This window comes from Lynx rufus, unplaced genomic scaffold, assembly GCF_022079265.1.
Source record: "Lynx rufus isolate CCGP_SWC_20201006 ecotype Redwood Valley unplaced genomic scaffold, mLynRuf1.p SCAF_13, whole genome shotgun sequence".
Classification (NCBI taxonomy): Eukaryota; Metazoa; Chordata; class Mammalia; order Carnivora; family Felidae; genus Lynx; species Lynx rufus.
Window position 1 is genome coordinate 41585408 of NW_025814827.1, and position 14094 is coordinate 41599501.

At 37.5% G+C, this 14094-nt stretch overlaps 1 protein-coding gene across 1 annotated transcript; it reads right to left on the reverse strand.

Moving 5' to 3' along the window:
* Window positions 1-10250: 10250 nt before the first annotated feature.
* On the reverse strand, window positions 10251-11189 carry LOC124508127 (olfactory receptor 4F15-like). The gene has a single exon (XM_047074543.1). The coding sequence runs from the start codon at window positions 11184-11186 to the stop codon at window positions 10251-10253; it is 936 nt and encodes a 311-aa protein (XP_046930499.1). The 5' UTR covers window positions 11187-11189.
* Between the last annotated feature and the right edge of the window lie 2905 nt (window positions 11190-14094).

Below are 14094 nucleotides of genomic sequence, written 5' to 3' on the forward strand. Positions count from 1 at the left end.
GCAGAAGGTGCCCTGGCAGGATAGCTGAAGCTGACATGGGTGCAAGCTGGAGGTCCTGGGCCTCTCTACATAGAGCTCATTCTGGTATGACAGCTGAAGTTGAAGTGGTCCAAGCTGGGGTGCTTGTGGTGCTGGGTGCAGAGGGTTCCCTGGTATAGTGGCTGGAACTGAGGCAGGGTACATAACAGTAGATCCCAAGGCTCTCCTTGCAGCAGATACCCTGGGAAGACAGCTAAAGCTAAAGTGGGTACAAGCTGGGAGGTCCTAGGGCTCTACGAACACAGAGGGCACCTTGGCAGAATAACTGAAGGTGAAGTGAGTAAAAGCCAGGACTCTGTTCAGAGGGTGACCTGGTAGGGTGGCTAGAGTTGAGGCAGGGTGAGGGTCAGGATATCCTGGGGCACTCTGTGCAGGGGGCACCCTAGAAGACAGCGGAAGTGGTTATTGACTAGGGTGGTTTTGGGGTTCTTTGCATAGAGGAAACCATGGAAGGACAGCTCACACTGAAGCAGGTATGGGCCAGTGTGATCTTTGGTCTCTCTGTGCAGAAAGGGTATCCTAGAAGGATGGTTCAAGCTGAGGTGGGCAGAGGCTGGAGCGTCCAGGGTGTCTCTACACTGAGGGTGCCCTGGCAGGATAGCTGAAGCTCAAGTGGTTGCAAGCTGGGGTGTCTTAGGGTGCTCAGCCTGGGGATGCCCTTGTGGGTGATTGGAGCTGAAGTAGGTGTTAGCTGGGAGGTCCCTGAGTGCTCTGCACCAGGAGTGCCTTTGCCAGCCATCTGAAGCTGCAGTAGTATGGGCAAGGAGCTTTGTGCCTGTGTCACCTTGGTGCAACTGCTAGAGCTATATAGCTATAGTGTCCTGGTGCACCACCCTGGGGATGCCTTGGTGGGATGGCTGGGGCTGGGGTGGACTAGAGGCCCAGTATAGTCTGAGATGGCAGGCTGGGTATGGCATCCAGACCTTGCTCTGGTTTGCACTCTAAATGGAGGGGAGCATAAACTGTGGCATTTGCTAGCTCCTCCAACCCAGAGAGAGTTCCAGCAGCTCCCTTGCCATTTGATGAATTTCTAGCGTTGGCTCTATTACATACTGGTTGCTCTTTTAAACATGGCTTTCTTTGCCCTAGGGTAGACAAATGTGCTTCTAGTCCCTTGGTACTATCCTTCTCCACTGCAGTATGCAGCATCTAGGGTGGAAGTTTCCTTCCTTACTGTGTCTTTGTCTCTGCTGTCTGGCTATTCTCTCTTTGCCTTCAATCTTTTGTTGTGCACAAGGTGTTCAGTGAGCCCTCAGTTCTTCAGGAGGAATTGCTCTATAAATAGATATAGATTTGGTGTGTCTGAGGAGGAGGTGAGTTCAGGATCTTCCTAAATCACACTGTGGACTAGAACCCCCTTTTATGTTTTACCATTTTCAATTCATTCATACTACTGTCAGTGGACTTTTTATCCATATTTAAATCACCCACGTTACAGGGACTTAAGGACAAATAATTTGGGGAAGAGAATTGAATCTGGGGAGCATATGGAATTGACGACATTATCCTTGGAAGATTTCATGGCAGTACCCTCTACACTGCTGAGCATAAGGTGACTTCCTAAACACACCACCCATTTCATCCCTTTCATAAAGTTGCAGTTGAAGAATTAGGTTGACTTCTTTTTTTTTAAATATGAAATTTATTATCAAATTGGTTTCCATACAATACTCAGTGCTCATGCCATCAGGTGCCCTTCTCAATGCTCATCACCCACTTTCCCCTCCCTCCCACCCCCCATCAACCCTCAGTTTATTCTCAGTTTTTAAGAGTCTCTTATGGTTTGCTTCCATCCCTCTATAACTTTTTTCCCCCCTTTTCCTCCCCCATGGTCTTCTGTTAAGTTTCTCAGGATCCACTTAAGAGTGAACACATACGGTACTGTCTTTCTCTGTGTGACTTATTTCACTTAGCATAACACTCTCCAGTTCCATCCACATTGCTACAAAAGGCCATATTTCATTCTTTCTCATTGCCAAGTAGTATTCCATTGTATATATAAACCACAATTTCTTTATCTACTAACTGGTGCAGCCACTCTGGAAAACAGTGTGGAGGTTCCTCAGAAGATTAAAAATAGATCTACCCTATGACCCAGCAATAGCACTGCTAGGAATTTACCCAAGGGATACAGGAGTGCTGATGCATCAGTTGACTTCTTAAGATTACATGTTTTATTCTGTCAAACTGAGATAAAACATATAAACCTAATACTTCAGGAGTCTCGTCACGAAAGTGGGTATTGCATCTTACAAATAAATTGAAGTCTCTGAATTAATTTGTTGGATTTGAAAATTTTTATTACTCTTAGATTAACACTGCTGAAATAAATGTCTTGAGTTTGATAATTAACTTTTTTAAACAGGAAAATCCTACAACATATGAACTTATTAGCTTAAAGACTTGAAACTTCTATTTATATCATAATTTAATCTATTAATGATCTTTAATCATTCTAGAATGAGACAATCACAATACGAAATGTGGAGCTGTGAGTGTAATCAATGTGGTGGAATCACAGTCAGTAGCATGTGTAAGGAACAGGCAGAAAAGAACAAGGAAGAATGAAGATTGATTGGAAAGCGACTAGGAGAATAAAAGGAGTGACAGGAGAAGGGATAAGAAAATCTTAAAAGACAAATTTATACCTTTTAATCAATATAAAATTAAAGTTTATTATATAGGGACCCTTTATGCTTTGTCTAACACTGTATCATCCACCTAAAATAGTGGCTGGCACATAGATAAATCCCAGGAAATATTTGATGAATGAATTTTCTAGAAATAGGTACTAATTTGTTCTTATAAGAAAATAGTATCCCTCATAAATATATAGAGAAATTGAATTTAATACTCCACAAGCTCGTATTTCCTGGTGATAACCCAGTTATATATACATAAAAAAAGAGTATTCTTCTGCAAAGCAAAGGAAACAATCAGCAAAACTAAAAGGCAACTGACAGAATGGGAGAAGATATTTGCAAACGACATATCAGATAAAGGGTTAGCATCCAAAATCTATAAAGAACTTATCAAATTAAACACCCCAAAAACAAATACCCAGTGAAGAAAGGGGCAAAAGACATGAATAGACACTTCTCCAAAGAAGACATCCAGATGGCCAACTGACACATGAAACAATGCTCAAAATCACTCATCATCTGGGAAATACAAATCAAAACCACCATGAGATACCACCTCACACCTGTCAGAATGGCTAACATTAACAACTCAGGCAGCAACAGATGTTGGCAAGGATGTGGAGAAAGAGGATCTCTTTTGCATTGCTAGTGGGAATGCAAGCTGGTGCAGCTACTCGGGAAAACAGTATGGAGGTTCCTCAAAAAACTAAAAATAGAACTACCCTATGACCCAGCAATTGCACTACTAGGTATTTACCAAAGGGATACATGTGTTCTGTTTTGAAGGGACACATGCACCCCAATGTTTATAGCAGCACTATCAACAATAGCCAAAATATGGCAAGAGCCCAAATGTCCATCGATGGATGAATGTATAAAGAAGATGTGGTATATATACAATGGAACATTACTTGGCAATCAAAAAGAATGAAATCTTGCTATTTGCAACTACATGGATGGAACTGGAGGGTATTATGCTAAGTGAAATTAGAGAAAGACAAATATTATGACTTCACTCATATGAGGACTTTAAGAGACAAAACAGATGAACATAAGGGAAGGGAAACAAAAATAATATAAAAATGGAGGGGGACAAAGCATAAGAGACTCATAAATATGGAGAACAAACAGAGGTTTACTGGAGGGGTTGTGGGAGGGGGGATGAGCTAAATGGGTAAGGGGCATTAAGGAATCTACTCCTGAAATTATTGTTGTACTATATCCTAACTAATTTGGATGTAAATTAAAAAAATAAAAAATGAGTATTTATCTGAGTGAAGAGATTTCTACCCTCTCTGTTACAAATATCTGTATGTATCAGCATGTATCATTGTTGAGGAAATCCTTTTGACCTAAGAGAGCTTGTTTGGAGAAAAAGACCGTGTACTTCTTTTCTCTGACTTTTTAGAAAACTCTGGTGCTGGGGTGCCTGGGTGGCTCAATCAGTTAAGGATATAACTCTTGGTCTCTGCTCAGGTCATGATCTCACAGTTTGTGAGTTCAAGCCCTACGTTGGGCTTTGCACTGACAGTGTGGATTTTCTCTCTCTCCCTCTCTGCCCCTCTTCACCTTGCTCTCTGTCACACAATAAATAAATAAACATAAAAAAATTAAAAAAAAAACCCTGGTGGATTTTTGAAGCTCTCAGGAGTTCTTCAGAAGCCAAGTCGCCATAGAATTTTCTGTCCTTCCTCTTTAGATATATAAACTTTTTTCAGTCATTGAGGGCCCCAGGAGACCCATTTTTAAACAGGAAATATAAATACATATTAAATAAAGATGATCAGAATTGTAGATTTGTATAGAAGTGGGAAAGAACTTTGAGAGGATCTTGTTCAGTTACTTCATTCTATAGGTAGAGAGACAACCTGTGAGGTTAAATGGCTAGCCAGTGTGTTCACAGCAATACATTTCCAGAGCCAGAACTATAACTATGGTCTTCCCTCTATAATACTGTACCCATTCTTAATAGAAAAAGTCGTGAAAAAGCTAGAATTATTTATATTTGATAGGATCACTGTAACCTAATTGAAAGTCTGTATTCATCCCTGAGTTTTAATTTCTTTTAAAATAAAATTGGCCTTCCATTCCTTAAAGACTCCCTCCACTCCCATTGGATATTGCTCACTAGTCTCCAGAATCCTGAGGATAATGATTGAGATTTCCTTCCTCTGGTTTATAGATAATTTGGTTTTCAAATAGGGAGGGAATAGCTGAGGCCAGATATCTGTTTTACACAGTTAAAAGAAAAAAAAAAAAGATAAAATGAGTCGGAGAGCACAAAAGTAAGAAACACATGAATCTTGAGAAATGTTCAAATTGGAGACAAATTGAACATATCAAAAGGTTGTGTGTGTGCGTGCATGTGTGTGTAGAATTGATAAGACAAAGCAATTTGATGACTGAAATTTGAGAATAATGGAGTGATGGTTTGGAGAAAAGGACAAAAACGTTTTCAAAAGGAAAGAATTTCTGACACAAATACTTTACAGAAGAGCAGAGACTCAAGGGGGGGTGTTGAAAAGGATAGAGAGAGAGGTGCAACAACGACAGGTGCAATTTTGTGATTGAAAGCATCTTTCCTACCTGTCTATTCAGCCACAGGATGTACATTTTTAGGAGAAGAGAAATTGAGAGAGATTAGCCTTAATTTCTGTACATACTCTTCCCTCAAAGACAAAGTGATATATAAGATTCTTCAGAATGGGAAATAAAGCTAATTAGCTGCACAGGAGAATGACCTGTTGTGTCAGAGAAGGTCAACACCCAGCCCATCATTAGTTTCTCTCGGGGGACTAAGTCTTTGAGTCACGTTGGTTTCCCCATGAGAGAAATTGTGAAAGAGAAATTGCCTGATAATGAAACAGAGGGAAGAGAGAAGGTTCAGAAGCAATATGTTAGTTTGTATAAAAATATCCCTATATAGGTTACATGGTCTTTGGGATGAATAACTTGGAAGCACTGAGATGAGGGGATGAGGGTGTGAAAACATATCTTGTGTGGACAGACATATCTTGTGTGAAGTATGTCATAGTACCAAACTTGAAGAAATAGATGTAAAGCCCTTGATATGTGAAGACAATTTTTACAAATGACAGTGGGGGAATAAATTGATCATTTTCCTCTTATCAATTATAGACAATGTTTACCTGTGTATGTTTGCCTATGTTTCAAACTTTAGAGTGTTGGGGATGAAGTTCTTCTTGAAAGCATTTGACCTTTATTTTCCTGAGTTGACTGGATACAAGTAAAATTTGTCTATTATTGGATAAATTTCTTAAGATGTCAGTGGAAAACAGATACAAACACAAAAGAAAAAATGTAGGGAATTATTTTGAGTTGTTTGTAAGAGGAGCCTGTTTATCTGAGAGAGATACTCATTCAAAGGACTTATGACAAGGCTTTGAAACAAGCCCAGTATGTCTCTGTAAAGAAGTAAGGCTTAATCTATCTTTGATATGTAGATACAAAAATCTGATCTCCAGGCTATCATGGGGTTTCCAAGTGTCAAGGCTCTATCTTTGTTTAGAGTTTTATGTGTTTAGAGTTATATTTTATTTTTTCTTATTCAGAAACAAGGAAAATCATAATTCTCTGGCTGCAGAATGATAGTTTCACGTTATTTTTTGAAAAGTATTGAAATTCAAAAATGTATAAACAAGGATAAAAACTGGATAATAATCTGGGAAGTTATGTTAAAAAATAAATAGGGATGCATGGTCAGTTACATGAATCATAGTATATATAAGATGAGGTAAAACAATTTAGTTGCCTAGAAAAGAACAACTACTCTAAGGTCACAGGAAGGTTTCTTCTATTGTCTCCCAACCCCCCAAGGACTTTTCTGCACCACAGTGCATGGTAAATCATTCTTTCAGGTCAGTGTGCTCCTGTCCTAATATGCCTGTGTTCTAAGTCAGACACTGGATACCAGGCAGAACAGCATAGTAAAACAAATGAGGAGAATCTAGGTAGAAATAAAGTTTTAAGGAGTTGCCCAGCCAGACACAAAGCATGCTGTAATTTGATAGTCATCCACTGGGGCGTGGATCCTGGGCTTGGCAGAAGAGAAGGCTGCTGGGTCAACAGGAGCAGGGGTTGCTAATATAGGGTTTAAGAGACCTAGAAGTATCAGGGCTGAGACTATTGATTTACACTGTGCATCAGCTGAGATTGGCCCACGGTATGAATTGGCTTAAGTCTACAAAAGGAACTCGTTAGTAGAATTCACTGTCGGGTATTGAGGACATACAGGCAGAGAAAATTGAGAAAAGGAAAAAGAAAAGGAAATACTATAATCCTGTGATCTCTGAGTGTACAAAGAAAACCCAAACAGTTTTCAGTAAATCATGTACATTACATTTTTTTACTCGACTTTACTCATTTATTTAATGATAAATATTTATTGAGCAATTTCTGTAGAGTTGTTACTCATTTATAGTACTAACCCTGATGGACACAGCCCCTCCTCACAAGAAACTTAAAATATAATGTGGAAGACATACATCAAATTAGAAATTATGAGTATAGCTGTGTCACAGAAAGGGTACTAGGGAGTATATAATATACGATGGAAAGAGCTCTCCTCGCCCAGGTTCTGGGAAGATTTCCCTAACAAAACGATGTTGAAACTGAGATCTGAAGGATGGATAGATGTTAATAGGCAAAGCATGAAGGACAAATGTTTCAGGCAGAATAATTAGCTACTGCAGAGCCTCAAGATGAGAGAGAATGACTTTTTCAGGCAAACAAATGAAAACTAAATTGCTTCTGGTATTGCAGGGCTAGAGCATGTTGTCCTCTGAGACTAGAGAGGAGGATGGGGGCCAAGTCTTGGATGGTCTGATAAATCATGAAAAGGGATCTGTATTTTAATTTAAGAGTAGTGGCAAGTATGTGAAGGGTCTTAAGGAGAACAGTCACATGCTTAGATTTTATATTGAAAAGAATCTAATTCTGAATGTAGATAATTGAATGAAGACAAATAAGATTTGGAGTGGGAAGACACATAGGTGACTTAATATTCTATTTGAAAAATGACATGTGAAGTCTTAGATAAGAATGGTGACATTTGTCCATAAACTGATGAATGAATAAAGAAGATGTGGTTTATATATACAATGAGATACTACTTGGCAATGCGAAAGAATGAAATCTTGCCATTTGCAATAACATGGAATGGAACTGGAGGGTATTATGCTAAGTGAAATAAGTCAGAGAAAGACAGATATTATAGGTTTTAACTCATATGTGGAATTTGAGAAACTTAACAGAAGACCATGGGGAAGGGGAAGGGAAAAAATAATTTCAAACAGAGAGGGAAGCAAACCCTAAGAGACTCTTAAATACGGAGAACAAACTGAGAATTGAAGCAGGGTCGGGGGGGGGCACAGTGATGGGCATTGAGGAGGGTACTTGTTAGGATGAGCACTGGGTGTTGTATGTAAGTGATAAATCATAGGAATCTACTCTTGAAACAAAGAGCACACTATACACTGTATGTTAGCTAACTTGACAATAAATTGTGTTTAGAAAAAAAAAGAATGTGATCGTATTAGGAAATAGGGTTTATAAGAGGTAATTAAATTAAAAAGAGGTCAATAGCATGAAAAAGCAAAATAAAAATGGACACCAGCCTTTGAAGGTAGACAGAAACGGAAGGTGTAAGTATATATTACTGTTTAAAATTTTTTTACAATAAAGGAAAAAGGGAAGATGTACTGGAGGAACATTTTTAGTGTAATGAAGGTGTGCTTAAGCTTGTACACTGAGAAAAAGAGTTAGTAGAGAAGGCAATATTAAAGGTATAAGGAAGAAAATGGAACTTTGAGGATTTGAAATACCTGAGTGGATGTGATGGGGTGGGACCAAGAGCACATGAAAAGGCATTTTGTCAAATTCAATACCCATTCATTATGTTTAAATGTTAAATATATAGAAATTGGTAGTTAAAAAAAATGGTGACATTTGGAGGAAAACCAGGAAACATTTAAGTTGGAATTAATAGGATTTGCAGATTTATTGAATATTCAGCATCAGGGAAGGGAGGAGGAGTTCATTATTACTCCTAGATTTTGCATTGAGGAACTGGGTAAATATTGGTGTCACTTACTGTGACTGGGGGCCTGAAAGAGCAGCAGGTTCAAAGAGAGAGGATCAGTTTAGTTTTAGACATGCTTAGTGGGAGATGTCCTTGAGGCATCAGGCCAGTAGGCAGTTAGATTTATGAAATAGGAACTCAAGAAATAATATCCCAGCTCTGAAGCCCCTAGCTGAGATGGCAATTAAAGCTAAGGGAATAGATGCCAGCTAGGGATAGAATGTGGCATGAGAAAAGGCCAGAGATATAATTCTGATTAACACTGAGTTTTGGTGGAGCAGATGAGACAAACGCAGCAAACTAATACTGGGAAGGAGTTCCCAAAGAGTTGGGGAAAAGCAAGAGACTGTAGTTTCTTGGAAGCCCAGTGGAATATTTGAAAGAGGGAGTAGTTAGCAATGATCAAGCAAAGGAGAAATACCTATACAGATGAATACCAAAGCATTAAGAGAAGTATTAATGATTAATTTACATGGAGGAAGCAGAGATGTTACTGGAAAGGTTCCTAGAGAAACACAGGACAAAACATATAGGCAGTAGTTGCCTTGATGGAGCATATTTTACTTACAGAGCAGTAGAAACAAATAAATGAAAAGGTCGTGTGTAACTTAATAAAGTATTTACTCCGAAAGTAGAAATGCTCAATTAAATTGAATATGCCTCACAACTTTTGGCTTACATTTATCCAAGACTATCAAACTCAGATATATATATATAAACTCTTGGGGGAATATTTTGTCTGACCAGCAGACCATATTGAAAGAAACCAGAATGTCTAAACATACACCCTTGTGTGATTATTCTTTTGTGAAACAGCTATTACTTTTATGTTTTTTTTAATGAAAACTAACTAAGATAACTGAATTTTTTAAAGTCTTCATTTTTAGAATAATAGACAAAATTTCAGAAATCCTACCTTGTATTTATTGAAAATATTCATAATGTTAAAGAATTTCTCTCTCTACTTACAATCAAATTTAAACAAAAAGCTAAAAGAGCATCCTTGACATAAGTAACAGTTGATTTTCTTCTTATTCTAAGTTAAAATTAACATACGAATTAGAAAACAGAATTTATTGATTTTGATTTACTCAGTCACATTTTATTTATTAAATCCATTAGTTTACTATGAGATATATTTATCAATTGTTTGAGGTATGTCATCATAATTGAGAATAAATACAATTAATAAGTTCCAGAAAATGGTATTTGAATGTTAAGTTTATTCCTGCAAATTAGCTCAGTTTTCTCTTCTCCTCTCTCTTCTCAATGGAAGTAAGTAAAGTCAACTTATTTTCTGTGGTTAGCAACATAAAGTCACCTGTGACTTCACAATCAATTTCTACTGGTGGACCTTGTTGAAGTATTTCCCCAAATAGTTCTTATCATAGTAATGATGACAGACATGTAACTTTCAGTATCCTTGGTAAGCCTGCATCATGTGATATCTAGATCTGCTTCATTCATTATTAGATACCAGTAGGATCCATAATCCGCTTGCCCAGTCTTCTCATGGCCACTCTCATGTCTTTGTTTCTTAATGTATAGATGGCAGGATTCAAGACGGGGGTGATAGCGAAGTTGGCAATGAACAAATACTTATCCAGTGATGATGTAGGGAAAGGCCACACATAGAGAAACATGCATGGCATAAAAAACAAAATCACTACAGTGATGTGAGCTGACAACGTGACAAATGCTTTGGACAAGTCCCCTGAAGAACGTTTCCAGACAGTGACCAAAATGAAGATATAGGATATAATTAAGGAGAAGAAAGTAGCCATGGATATAAACCCACTGTTGGCAGTGATTACAAACTCTAGCTTGTAAGTGTCTACACAAGCAAGTTTCATGACGCGAGGAAAATCACAGTAAAAACTATCTACTTCATTAGGGCCACAAAAGGGCAAGTTTATGACAAAAACAAACTGAGATACAGCATGGATTATCCCCACTATCCAGGCAGCCACTACAAAGGAGACACACATTTTGGGGCTCATGATGGTCAGGTAGTGGAGAGGTTTACAGATTGCGGTATACCGGTCATAAGCCATGGCTATGAGCAGCACCATCTCACCTCCACCCATGACGTGAATAAAAAATATCTGTATCATGCATTTTGGAAAGGAAATGATGTTGCAGTCAGTGAAAAGATCAGAGATCGTTTTGGGCACTGTGGTAGAGGACAGACCTAGATCAAGAAGGGAGAGGTTGGCCAATAGGAAGTACATGGGGGTGTGTAAATGAGAGTCAATAATTACTGTGAACACAATGAAGAGGTTTCCCAGGATAATTCCCATGTAGAACACAGAGAAGAACCCAAAGAGAAAAAGGTGCATCTCCCATGAATTTGAAAGACCAATCAATACAAATTCAGATACCACAGTGTCATTTGGTCCATCCATTGACTCAATCAGTAGAGAAGACGCTGAAGTGTTCTGAAGGTAGAAAATAAGGAAGAATTGAGAAATATAGGTATTTCACATTGATATGTTTTTGCCCCTCAGTGATTTTGTGGGAAATATGTTACAAGTCAAATTTTGAAGTTAGAACACATACAGAAAGGGCAGGTTAAAGGAAGATAAATAAATAGAAATGAGATAATCAAAAGTTAGGCTAGAGTGTCAAGGAAAGAAGTCATGTGGGAGTATATCAGGTAAATGGAGGAATTAGGGGCAGAGAGTAACATCTCCTGGTAGAGAGTTTCTTTACCATGCTCATTGTGCAATAGTTTGGGCTTCTTCAGTCTTCTCCGTATACATTCAAGAAAACATTTTACATGTCATAAATAGCCATAATTTGAATGTTCATACTCTTAATCATATTTGTGCACACATACTGTAGCAGAATGTACTCTCTGATTATTCTTTTATTTCTTACCTGTGAAATCTCAGGCATTAATCATTTATGGAATAGTGGCCAGCCAGTGAGTGAAAGAGTGTTGAATATTAGGGGAAGCATAGCTTAAAATGAAAAAGGCTTGTCCTCTGATAGTTTCCAATATTGTGGTGGCAATATTGCAACCAGTTAATTGCAAAGAGTTAAAATTTACTTTAAATCAGTGAAAGTCTAAACCCTGGACTGTCAGCAGACTCAGGAAAAGGCTTTTCAGTACTTTTCTAGGATTGGGAGAGATTTTGTGCTTTTGAAAAGTCTGTTCTAGGATTAAGGAGTGGCAATTCAAATATGGAACTGAGAAATAATGGTGTTTTCACTGAAGCAAAATATTTAATTATGATACACTAAGAGCATGTAAAAATTACAAGACCCCCAAAAGTCATCAAAGATAAAGGTCATGAGAGCTTATCTTCAAATACTTGAAGCTTAGTTCAGCTAAAATGCTATTTGAAGGTGAGTAAAATTGCTACCAACAACTTTTTCAGGGGGAGTATCTGTTATCACTTTGAATAAGTAGAAAGGTTGAAGATGTGTATGTATATTATATACTTGGGTCCATTCATTATTTAACCTAAAGTGAAAAATTAAAGGTACACTTAAAAGATATAATAGGATATGAGAAGATATGCAGGAAGGGGAATTTCTAGAACTAATACCAACATGAGTATGGCCATTATAAATGATGCAAATTTAGATTTATTGAAATCTCCACTAACTTACTAAATAACAGAAATTGGTTACAAAAGAATATGTTATGCAATAAAAATTACGTAAAGGAAGAAACAGACCTATAAATATAGAGAAGAACATGGTAGTTGCCTGAGGGGAGGGGGCTTGGGAGATGGGAAAAATGAGGTTAAGTTTAAGGTTAAATGGAGGGAGTGGAGTATGCATATATGTGATAGATTAATTATTTTTATCACTATTATTTTGTTACTAGTTTTATAGTTTTACTTGTCCTTGTTAAACCAACATTTCTCAGTCAATAAATGACAATTTCTGGCTGTACTATGAAGAAAACCTTGGTGTTTTACACTGAATTTTAACCAGAAGTTTACAGTGCTTTCTTGTTTAAAGAAAAATAATATATGTGAATGAGTTTTGGGTCAAGGAATACAAATGATTGGTAACTGAAAGGCATTTTACAGAATACTGGTGTGTTTGCTATTTCAAGAACAGGAAAGCACTATTATAAGCCACTCTACTTTGCCCACTGAAATTTATGGTTCCTAATATTTCTTTATAGTTTCTAAAACAGATTAAAGACTGACTGATGAAATCTGTCTAAAGAGAAAAGCTAAAAATGTGTAGTGAAAACAGACTTACCAGTAACCCTGCACAATACTATGTTGTGATCACTCTTTCTTTCTGCTCCTTTTCCTTTCCTTTTCCCTTTTCTTTCCTTTTACTTCCTGTCCTTTCCTTTCCTTTGTTCTTTTCTTTCCTTTTTCTTTTCTTTCCTTCCCTTTTCTTTCTGTCTTTCCTTCTTTCTAATTTGAGTATAGTTGACATACAATGCTACCCTAGTTTTAGGTGTACAACTTAGTGATTTGACAGGTTTATATGTTGTGCTATGTTTACCACAACTATAGCTATCATCTAAAGAGGACCCCATCTTTTGTTCAAGACTTACAAGGAATTAGTTCTTACATTTAGTTTATCCTGAAATACTGAGTTCATGCTCAGAGCATGGGGAGAGTTAATTCAAACCTGTTAAAAAATTAGTTCTTTTTATTTCTTCAAGAACTTAAAGAATCAGAAATTCTCTGAAAGTAGAGTCCCCTAAGAGTTGGTTGCTATCCTTGCCAGATATTTTGGCTTTAACATTCAGAACATAGGAGGGAAATTTTTCAAGTAGGTGATACAGAAAATCAGATAGAATTTAAGTCTTTTGACTTTAGTGATTGAATATTCCCTCTCCTCTAAGAGGAATTATAACCATCCTAAGACTGAAAACACAGGAAGCAAAGCTGTTTAAAATTCATTTTGCCAATCCATATTCATGAATTTGTCTTTTAATCTCTACTCTTAGCTATCTAGATTGCTTCTAATAGCAGTTCTCTTCAGAACTGATGGAAACCAGTTCTACTAAGTCATACTCGTTCTTATCATTCTCCCTTTAATTCTTGACTCAGTCATTGGCTCACATCATCAAATGCTTTATCAGATATGCCAAGTGGAGGGAACTGACTCACCACACCATACCTGTATGAGGGCAGAGAATCATTTCCATTGATGTAATCTCTTAGGAGAATGGGTGCGAATTGGGTGGGCAAGGTATACTTGAATATATTTGGTCCCCACAGTGAGAAATGTGAAGTATCACATAAAATGATGAAGAAAGTGGTAACAGATCAAGGATCCTTAAGATACCAAAACAGGAAAGGGACATCATAAATGTCAGTCATTTCAGAT

Excerpts from the sequence above, each read along its gene's own strand:
- LOC124508127 (XM_047074543.1), bottom strand. The coding sequence starts at position 11,186 with ATGGATGGACCAAATGACACTGTGGTATCTGAATTTGTATTGATTGGT.